The 11,029-nt window shown below is 40.8% G+C and overlaps 1 protein-coding gene across 3 annotated transcripts in view; it reads right to left on the bottom strand.

The window, feature by feature from the left end:
- Positions 1-346: 346 nt before the first annotated feature.
- The window catches only part of LOC149423175 (uncharacterized), a 183,128-nt gene continuing 172,445 nt past the window's right edge, over positions 347-11,029 (bottom strand). For 2 of the 3 annotated variants that reach the window (XM_089632534.1, XM_089632535.1), the window contains 4 exons: positions 4,259-10,073; positions 3,951-4,117; positions 2,377-2,588; positions 347-1,748 (listed from right to left, as the gene is read on the bottom strand). In XM_089632534.1, coding sequence (XP_089488660.1) covers positions 1,321-1,748; positions 2,377-2,588; positions 3,951-4,117; positions 4,259-10,048 — 6,597 coding nt within the window. In that variant the 5' untranslated portion in view covers positions 10,049-10,073 and the 3' untranslated portion in view covers positions 347-1,320. The remainder of the gene's footprint in view (positions 1,749-2,376; positions 2,589-3,950; positions 4,118-4,258; positions 10,074-11,029) is intronic. The other variant, XM_089632536.1, reaches the window with a different exon arrangement.

Genomic DNA, 11,029 nt, shown 5'->3' with positions numbered 1-11,029 from the left:
AATCCTCACAACTCTAGAGTTATACACATTGCGGAATCTTATGTAACAGGTATCATCCAATGCCTTAGCAGAGCAATTTACGTCGCTTCCAAGGTTGTGTTGATTGAATCTTACTTTGACAGGTCTGGTGGTGTCAAGTATTCATATTCTCTTCTATTCATCTTGTGTTTTATCATTATTTTGCACTTGGTAGATGTTTCTTTTTCAGTAAAAGCTTTTTATCAGGAGCATAAAATGTTTTAAACAAATATGGAAAATCATTTATTTTTACTCTATGTTATTGGTTTATTGTAAACATATTTATTTCATGCTGGTGAATAAATTAAAACAATTATTCTTCATTTGGAAAAAATATTTTATTAAAAAAATCGTAATAATTTTCTAGTCTCGTACTTTTTATAATAAACAAATCACGTAGGTAATACATTTATCTTTTTTATATAAACATCATAGAACAAGACTTAATATAATTTCACTCTATATATAATTGCATTCTCCCTTAACAAACTTATAAAATCACAGTTTAGTTGTGTTCTCTCCGTCCCTCCATTCATTTCACGTGTCGGCATATTCGATATATTTACTTGAAATGAACTAATGATAAGAAAAGCTGTACATTCGTTTTATATAATAGTGTGATATGCTATTTATGTTTATTTGATATTAAATACAATTATACAGAAGCACCTTAAAACAAATCAGGGTTAAACACATGGAATTCATTTAGGAAAATATAAATACAAGGATAAACGACATACATTTTATAATATAAAAGCAGGAGCTTTTCGTCTGCTATTCTTCAGTTCCCTTAACCGTATATTACTTAATAGCTATCTGTTAATTTTGAACAAAAACATAACGTATGTTAGTCAGCTATGTGACTAAATAAAATTTAAGTACCTAAATAACGATAAAAATAAAAACAACTAACGTAATGTTTATGTTGTCATAATGGTCATTAAATAAAAATAAAATTAATTATAACATAACATATATATTCATAATATGTCTGTGTAATATAGATCAATAATTTGATTTGCACATTGCGTAAAATCCCTTTCCTAATAAATTGTCCTATTTATCTTTACAACTTTCCGGTCAATTCCGTACACAACAATAATAATAATTGCACTCTGAAAACTAAACAAACTTTAACACAAAACTATCGTCGGTAACTGAGAAGAATCAGATTGGAAATATTTGAAATATTTGCAATATGACCATACTCAAATGTCAATACTATACATTCGGTTATTTACACTTTGATCACAAAACCTACTTCATAAAAATACTGTCACCGCTTGGAATGTTCTCCTTTTATCATCTAACTGTGACGGTTTCCATATTTAAGAGTTGTTTCACTTTTTCAGTGTAGCGAACTAGAGCTATTTTGGACGCTCGAATGTTGATCTTTTCACCGGCGGCCATGAGCTGTTGACACTGCGCGCGGTCCAGGAACTCTTGCATGCGGAGTTCCTTGAGGGAATCCCTGGGAGGACCTGCTCCGCAGTGGATCTGTTTGAGGAGTGCATCTCGGGACTTGACTTGGAGTAACGAGGCCAGGTCCTGTAGCAGGCACCAGAGACCGGTGTCGGGACTGTCAGCGGAGGTGGCGGGGGAGTGGGGACGCAGGCGGTAGAGCGGGGGCAGCGGGGCGTGGGCGGCAATCATCTCGATCGGTGCAGGGGGTGGGGTGGGGGGCGAGGTAGGAGGACTGGCCAACGGGTCAAATCCACTCTCCAAAGGATCTGAAAAGAAGAATACACATAAGTATATATTTACTTGATACAGGAAGAACCACCAACGAATGATGACTGAATAAATGCAAAGTGCACCCTTAATCAAAATTTTGATACATTCTTACTACTTGCACGAACACGTAGCATTATGTTGTGAAGTAAAATAATTAACTTCCATGTTAGGGATGACTTAGAAGAATGATTATGAAAATAATTATCTAAGTAGCATAACTACCAATAATTTAGAAATCTATATACAAACAAAATATTAACAGAGTTGTCAATTGATAGGCTACATCAGAGGGAAACAGGATAACAAATGTATGTATCAGTTTATATAATCTGGCAGAATATTTATGTATAATGCGGGGAGTTCCTCGGAGTAATATTTTTTAAAGTTCAGAGTTCTGTATAAAATAAAGGACTAGAATATCTTAAGAGGAACTAAAAGGTTAAACCATTTCTTTGGAGCTGATGACCTACATTTAGAGTTAAATCAGCGTTGGCAACACTGATGCCGTTCCAGTTAAAGTTTGTTTGGCGGCTCCAACGCATGGCGGTTGGTTGAGTGGAGGCGAAATTGAAGATGTCTGAAGAGCTAGATCATTTGCAAATTTAAATTAGAAAAAGTAGTTACCCATCAGTTTGCACGGCCCTTGAAACAGCCAAGGTTGGGGCACATTTCCTTGCACATCGTTCAAGTGCAGTTGCAGCAGCCTTGCCGCTTTACCTGTGCTGAGGGAGACGGGTGTCTGGCCAGAGTAGGTGGCAAGCAGCGGGTCTGCTCCGTACGACAACAGTAGGCGGATAATCTCCAGGTAGCCGTTTTCGCAGGCCTCGTGGAGTGGTCTGAAAAAACATAAAAGAAATATTATGTGGGCATGATGTCTGACCATTCTTCGCTCAATTTTCGTATGCGAAACTGTGCTTGCCATCATTTTGACATTCAAATGGGATGGCGATATATAAAGTCGGGCAATGTAAGAGAGACAGAGGGCGTGTTAAATGGGCTAGAACCAAAAGGTACTAAGTCAGTGGAGACATTGGATTCCATTCAAATCAATATGTATGCATTTCATTATTCTTATTTATTCGATGGATACAATTGAAAAGAGAATTATTTACGCTTTTTAAAATCGGAATACAACATCAAACTAAAATGGCGACACTGATCCCTATCGAATACTTAGAAGTTAGAATTTCAAAAGAAAACAATAATATTCTTGTAATATTTATTGAAGACAATACTAACGATTCTCAAATGAAGATTGAAACAGAAAAGATATGGTCCAAATTGAATTCTGAAAATTAACAAGAATAACCTGTAAACATAGTATTTATACCTAGAGCAGGGGGTGCCTAACCCAAATCATTCGGTGGGCCAAAATTTTTTATTTCTGAACTTATTAGGTGGGCAACACAGTGAATAAGGTCAGATTATGAATAATTCACATCCTGGGGGGGGTGGAGGCTAGAGAATTTCCGAACTACAATTTCCTGGAGAGGGGGGCACAAATTGGTGATGCATTTTATATTTTTACAGAATTATTATTTTCGTTTAAATACTGCATCTTCCACTTGCTAACCGGAGTGCTCGCTTTCTTGTTCTGCACTATACATATGTGTGTCCTTTGCACTTACCCCCCACTTATTAAAAGCAGGTCAGTTGCATTTGATCTTCTGAGATGTGTAGAAAAAAATATACCGGTCAGAATTGACGGTGCAAAATAAATCCTAGTGCGGCCATGCGCCTTGCATTTTTCAAGGAATAAATCAAAACCCCCATCGACAGTCCGAGGTCTAATAACAAGAAGGACTAATTTCACAAAATATAATATAAATATGATAAATTTACGAGAATGATTTTTTTTTTGTATGAATACCAAAATTTCAAAACTTCAATTGGGCTGCAGGTTGGGATTGCCTGCCTTAGAGACTTGGGGTATTATACCTGGTTATAACCATCAGCCTTTCTCTCTAGTATGTTGGGTATTAATAGCCTCATTAATTTCCTTTGATAGAAGGAAAATTGCTTTACTGATAATGACCACATCTGTGTTCTTGATTTAATGCAGAAATTAGAGTTTTATGTACCCAACAATTTGACAAGGGTGCGCCAGGCACAGAACTTTTATTGTTCTGAGTTAAGTATGTTTTGTTACTGGTTATAATTACTGTAAATATACATTTATGTATAATAAAATGCGTTACCTTATTCCCCCTTGCGCTGCCTCAGACACATCAGCTCCGTACTGCAACAGGAGCCTCGCAATATCCATATGTCCTCTTGAACAAGCTTCGTGCAGCGGGGTGTAACCCGCATTGTCCCGGCATGACGGCGGGATGTCCATCTTCTCCAAGCAGTAAGCCACGCAGTCCTACAATTAAACATTACATATTATGTGGGGTATTTAATTGGTGCAGCTAGTTAGCAAAGATTATCCATCTTGTTAATGATAAAACTAGATAAAATTGTATAAAAAGTAAGCTATTGAATATAGTTATATAATAGTACTTACGATATAGCCGAGTCTGGCAGCTCGATGCAAAACAGTTTCTCCCACACTCTTCTTTATGATCCAGTTTTTAATTTCCTTTTGAATGTCTTGAACTGACTCAGGGCTCGGTCTCGGTATGAAATTTCTTCTGCGTATTTTTGGAGGGTCTCCTTTTTTAATCAACTTTTTCTTCTTCCGTATATAATCAAATCCAGAGCTCAGCTTCCGTCTGTTGAACAGCCTCTTAAAACGTTTCTTTTTAATTGGAAGAACTGGAATCTCACCTCCTTTGGGAAGTCCTGTTGCAATATCTACTTCAATTTGAGGAGGGGAAATAGGTTCCTTCTTTATTATTTTAGAACCGCTTGAGGCAGATATTTTATTTTTCTTTGAAGCTAGTGATTTCAAGAAGTTGTCTCTCTTTTTCATTCTCAAAAGCCTTCCCTTTGCATCACATCTTTTAAGTCGAGAGCTTCTCAAACCTTCTCTCAGTGTACTACATACGATAGACTTCTTTATTTTCTTTGTAGCAATCACTTTGATTTTATTTTCTTCAATAATGGGTTTGACTTGCCCCATGATTTCCATGGCCTCCTCCGTGATCTCTTCTTTAGTACAAGCCACCGGGGGGGCGGAGGCAGGTCTCTCATCACCAAACACTTCCTTCATGGTGGCCCGGTGTTTAAGCACCCTCGTTTCGGTTCTTGTCCTAGATTTTAAAACCATGGGTGAAAATTCTTCTGTAGCACCTAACAAGCCATCTGTATTGTTGATAAAAGCGTCTCTGAAGGTAGACACAGTTTGTTTTCTGAAAGAGCCCAAATAAAAGAGTTCTTCCATGACTTTTTCTTTGGGAACATGCTTGTTGCCTTTTTTACTGTTGCTGTTAACTTTTTCTAAGCCAAGACTGGGGGTGGCCATTAATTCTAAAGGATTGGTGGATTTAGGTATCAATTTAGCATTCCCTTCCTCTTTTATTTTCTTCTTTTTAATATCTTTCTTCCCATATTTCTGAATTAAAGTATCTGTAATAGAAGACATTTCTTGCTTCTTTGCGTTTCTCTTGCTAGCAGTGGAAATAACAGTAGAGCAAGAGGCCTCTGAATCATAATTAGAATTCTTGATTGCGTAGAGAGAACTAGACATAGATTCAGAGTCACTATCCAGGTCTTGTTTGCACTTGTCCCGACCTTGGAAGATATTGAGAGCATATTTCTTCTGCGTGTATAGCTCTTCCGTGGATGTTGAAGGAGCCGGGGAATTGGGACAAGGATCGAGATCCGGCAGAGAAGTGGACACTCGGGGCCAGTGAGGCGGCCGGGTGACTTGTATGAGAGTGGCGGGCATTCTTAGAGACCTTTTGTATTTGTAAACTTCCTCTTCCCATCCGGGATGAAAATCTGAACCGTCGCCAAATCCCGGTTTTTTCAATTGCAAGTTATCCTCTTTCATATTGATCTCTTCTTTTGTTGGTGTTTTCATAGACTTCATTCCGTCTGCAGATGCAGACTTACTGACTGACAAGCTCTTCCTTTTTCTTAATCTATTTAGTTTTATCAACTCCTCCGAGTCACTGTCACTATCACTCGATGAATCACTTGGAAGCATTTCTTTTGCCCTCTCTTGTTTCCGTTTCTTAACTATGAGTTGTTCGTCATCGCTCGATGGTTCTCGGTCATCACTTTTATTTTGACTACTAGTATTTTGATTGAAAAATCGTTTTGAGATGTCATCATTTGCTTCTAATTTAATAATAGGAGATTTCCAATCTATATTCTTAGTTTTCTCTATCAAATTATTGGCCATTTGTTCCTTCTTGACTTTTTTGTTGATCAATGGAAGATCTTCGTCCGACGAGTCTGACACGGGTTTCACTTCCAGACATTCTTTAACTTCCTCCTTTATTTTCACAAGTAAAGGATTTGTCAATTGTTCTGTTTTAATATTATCAATTACATTAACTATCACAGGTTTTTCTATCTTTATTGAACTTTCTAAAACTTCGTTACTGGCCAAAATGGGTTCGTCCACCACAGAGTTGGTGTGTTTCCTTCTTCTGGCCTTTTTTACCTTCCCTGTTTTTAATTCTTCTAAAAAGCTATCACACGCTTCTGTCCAAAAAGAGTCCTCATCGGAAACTTTTTCAAACTTCACTTGCACTAAAGATTCTTCTCTAATTATTGCTAAAGATTCAGTTACAGTTTCTTTCAAACATATTTTCGGTGCGGGTTTTTCCATAGGAGGCACTTCGCATTCAGATCCACTATCTTGAAAATCGAAAACACATGAATCGGAGGAATTTCGAACTGTTGAACCATTATCATTTATAACAGAACCGCTACTGTCTTTCTCTGTTTTACTAAAAAGTCTCCGCCTGTGGGGGACAGAATCACCTTCATTATTGGGAGGACGCTCGACACTCTTTGTTTCTGTAATAGTTACTTTATTATCAGAATTAGGGACAGGTTGAATGAATCCCTTGAGTTCTGCTTTAGTCCTAATCCTAGCGGCAATATCTAACTCGGCGGGTATAGACGGGTCACTGGGAGAGATATTGGCGGCAGGCTCAGTCTTTATACAGTTATTCTGTAAATCATCTCTGATTCGTAAAGACTTTTGTGAAGAGTCTGAATCATATCTGATTGAATCTACGGCTCTAGGTACATGAACTTTGTACGGAACATTGTTGGAATTGATTTCTTGCAAATGAAGAGCTGCAGCCGAGCGATTATTATGTTCATTGTAATGTTTTGATTTCTTAGATTGGTACTCGGTATTGTCGACAGATTGAGGAGGACTATCATCAGATGGAATGACAATACAGTCATCATCGTTCAATTTTTGGCTTTCAGTATTTTTGGCTTCTAAACTATTTCTTAAAATACTCAGGACACGCTTGTCAGCGGGGGTTGTGTTTTGACTGTGAAAGCTGGCAGGGTTCAATGGAATAGTGTCTTGCTTGGCTGGAACAGTCTTTTCAGATAAACTGTAATCATAGTTGTGATGGTTTACGCTAGCGGCCTTGTGATTATGTTGATAGTAATCTTGGTGAGGATGCATCGCCTGGGAATGTGGCAGATGATACTTAGAAGAGTGCGGTTCAATATTTTCAGACTTTTTATATGTATGATTTTCATAGTGAGTTCTGTGAATTGGATTTGGTAAATTTGTTCCATTTGGAATATTATAATGGTTGGGAGCAGACACGCTCTCCTTGTGATGAGCCATGTTGATTCGTACGTGTCTATCATGGTTCCACGACTCGTACCTCGCTACTTTAGGCGGTATGATGTGATTTGGAATGTGACTGTCATCTCTCTTGCGGTTGTCTTCTTTACTAGGTGCGGTTTGAGGATGGCGACTCTGATCTTTTTCATGGTCATCCAAATTTATTGTTAAATCAATTTTTGGTAAACTAGGATCAATTCGACGGCTATAGCCTTGTGATCCATAGTTTGGCTTAGGAGGCACTTGCTCATATCGATTCCCATAACCTTGAGGTTCAATTTTAGGTTGTCCTTTTGGTAAGGTATATACCGCACTATGATGCGGCTTGGAGTAAGCTGGATCATAATGCGAGGGTGGTAATCTACTAGCTAAATATGACTGGTTAGGTTCTCTGTACTGAGTGGGAGCTTTTTCCGCATTGGTTTTGGGTGCTGCATTGAAGTTTGGAAGGAAATCAACCTTGTGAGAGTTGACATTATTAGGTTTAGCCGGAAACCTTTGTCTATGATTGACCATACTATTGGGGGGAGGCAGGTCTCTAACATTATTTACATTACTAACATTGTTGTGATGCAGGAGCTCAACTCTTTTGTCATAGGTGATATTCTCCATTTCATCTTTAGCCGTCGAGTCAGCCGGTATCCTGACAGTCTTGACGGATAGATCCAAGGGAGATTCTTTCTTGCTTTTGTGCACTGTTGAGGTAGTGGACTCCGGGCGAGAGTGTTGTCTCATGACATTCATCTGATTCACCAACGAAGTCACGGACACGGTCATCCGAGGTTGGTGTACAAGCAAAGCTGGTTTAGCTGCATTCCTACTAGTGGCAGGGTTGTGTTTTGGTGACATATCATAAGTGGCTTTAACCGCAGAACTGGATTGGTAGGATTGCATGTGATATCCCACTGACGTTGCCGAACTGGCACTGCTGGGTGCTGACGAATGGTTAGATGAGTTGGGGACGTGGTACTGTTGCCCATCAGGAGTATATGATTGACTATTAGGTAGATGAGATTTGAGATGCGGATAATCTTCAGGTAATCTAGAACTATGATGGTGAGGATGCACTGATGGAACTCTACTGTAATGATTAGGGCTATCTCCGGAAACCGAAGTATTGGCAACACTGGAGTGCGCACTATGCTGAGTTCTACTCGAGTTCACACTGTGTTGGGTGGTTAAGGACGGATGCCTCTGGTGGTCCACGCTCACCGGAGTCACTCTTTCTTGATAGTTAGTGGTAGAGGCAGAAGCTAGATGATTGTTCACAGCCTTATGGTGAGGTACTCGGCTCGTATAGTTATATTCCTGCGAGGAGATCACTTTCGCAGCACGAGACGAGCTCTCTTGAACCATTAAGGTTTTATGATTATTCATTGGAGAAGTATAAAAATCGTGAGTGCGACTGTAGGAAGACGGAGTGTGAGTTTGGTGAGTTGCAACCTTTTGGTTATATGCCTGCTGTCGGACTTGCTGGCTCACTTCCGCTTGATGAATATTCATGGCCTTGGATACAGGTAGCGCTCTGGCTTTCTGAGGCTGCACCAGTTGGGTGTAACTTCTCACAGGCAAATGGTGAGTAGACTTATCACGATCAGTCATTTGCCGATGGTCCACATTATTCTGCGAGGGATAGTAGCTCGAGGACCTCGAGTACTGTGGTTGAGCAACTCGGCTAGATTGCTGCGGCATGGGCTGCACAGGTAACTGGGACTTGTGCGGGTTCTTCAGATAATGATTAGAGGTGGGATACGATTCCAGCGTTTCGTACAGCCGGTGGTTATAAGTCTCTAACTGCTGCGACGGTACACTGCACGGAACTTTACGGTTCACATTCTGATCATCCGGTACATGCAACGGAGCCAGCTCTGGGTACACTCGAGTTGTTGTGTACGGCTGCACCAAGCTGGCCCTGCGCGGCTCCAGGACAGTGAGGGTCCTCTGCGAGGAACCCTGTAACCGGCTGGAGTAGTGGGGCCCACTATGCTGACTGGGTTGTGGCTGGGCAGGAATGTGCGGGACGAACTTGTCCCGGGCGGGAGAGGGAGCAAGAGGTGGGGCCTCGCCTCCCTCACTCACGGCGAAGTGCGGAGGGATCCGGGGTTCCTCCACGGGCGTGGCCTGGGGAGGCGCGGGCGCGGGCGACTCAGGGGGCCGCTGCGGCTTGCGTATGATGTGCGAAGGCGGGGAGATGAGGTTGGCGGACGAAGGCCGCTCGAGGCCGGGAGAGGAGTTGAGAAAGGCCTGGCGCGCTGCATGCTGCTGGGCTTGCTGCATGACGGTGGCTTTGTGGATGATGTGCGGCTCGGGCTCCAGCAGGGGAGAGGAGGAGGGCCGCTCGCCGCCCACGGCAGCCTCGGAGGGTGGGCGGGACTCTGCCATGGCGGGGCAACCGGACTGAGCTAAGGCGCCCTCCCCGGCGGGTGGGGGGGGGCCGGGGGCCCAGTAGGGCCGCAAGGGGGAGGGGGCGCTGCCCTCATGTTGCTGCTGCTGAGAGGACGACTCGTCCTTAGGAGAATCCTTGGGAAGACCTTGGAAGTATTGTCGTGTCCCCTCTAATACGTTAGAGAAATTCACGTCCATCCTTTGCGTAAAGACGCAAAACTATCTGAAAAGGAAGGAAAAGCAAATAAATTATTTAATTCTGTAAATTTATAAAATCAATAAGACAGGTGTTTTGGATTTATTACGATTATTCATGTTTAATCTGACAAAAAATGTAATTCATTCTTCATTTCGTAAGTATATAGTTATTAAGAAATTTCAGTCATAAACCTCTAGGAAAATAATAATAAAATAATAGATATTGTGCTATATAAAGTGGACTCATAATTCATAATATTACCATATCTGTATTATTTTCATTGTTCAGCTTGGTTATGCGATCGTAGGTGGGTAACGGTGTTACTCAAATTTCAACTTCACTTATGTTATTATACAATAGTTTTTAGAATTTTAACTACAGTAAATATCTTTATAAAACTCCGATCCTATATTTTGGTAATAACAAATATTTAATATAATTTTGGGCTCCAAATAGGGGCCCAGTTGAATTAGCTATGCTATCGATCTTGGTGATCAATAACATACATCTGAGGTTATTTTACTCCAAATAATATCAGGAAACACTGGTTATAATATTCTGATTATTATTGGTATTCAAATTTTTTAAATGAATGCGATACACATAGATCAACATTGAAATAGGTTACCCCAATTCATTTTACAAAGCATACCTCAAGTCATAAATGAAAATACGGAGAGTGAGAAAGGGGGTGGGGGTGGGGGGGGTGGGGGTTGGTTGTTTGGCTGGCACGAGCGTAACAAAGTAGAAAGTAAGGGCGCGGAACTGGGTTCAACTCCGGGACACATCGAACTTGGCAACGGCAGGGGCAAGGGGTCACAGGTACAAGTTTACTCGTGGTCGGCCCTGATGCAAACGGCCCCTGGCGCTAGTAAAACCTCAAGGGTGCTGTATTAGGTTTAAGTTATTATCAGCGCATGGGTCCTTTGCGCCTTGCTCGGAGAGGTATGGAACAGAGATGCTCCTGATTCTACTCATAG

This window comes from Hesperophylax consimilis, chromosome 6 (assembly GCF_061612785.1).
Source record: "Hesperophylax consimilis isolate HC1 chromosome 6, BYU_Hcon_1.0, whole genome shotgun sequence".
Lineage (NCBI taxonomy): Eukaryota > Metazoa > Arthropoda > Insecta > Trichoptera > Limnephilidae > Hesperophylax > Hesperophylax consimilis.
The sequence above is the reverse complement of the archived record's forward strand: the minus strand, read 5'-3'. Positions and strand labels throughout refer to the sequence as shown.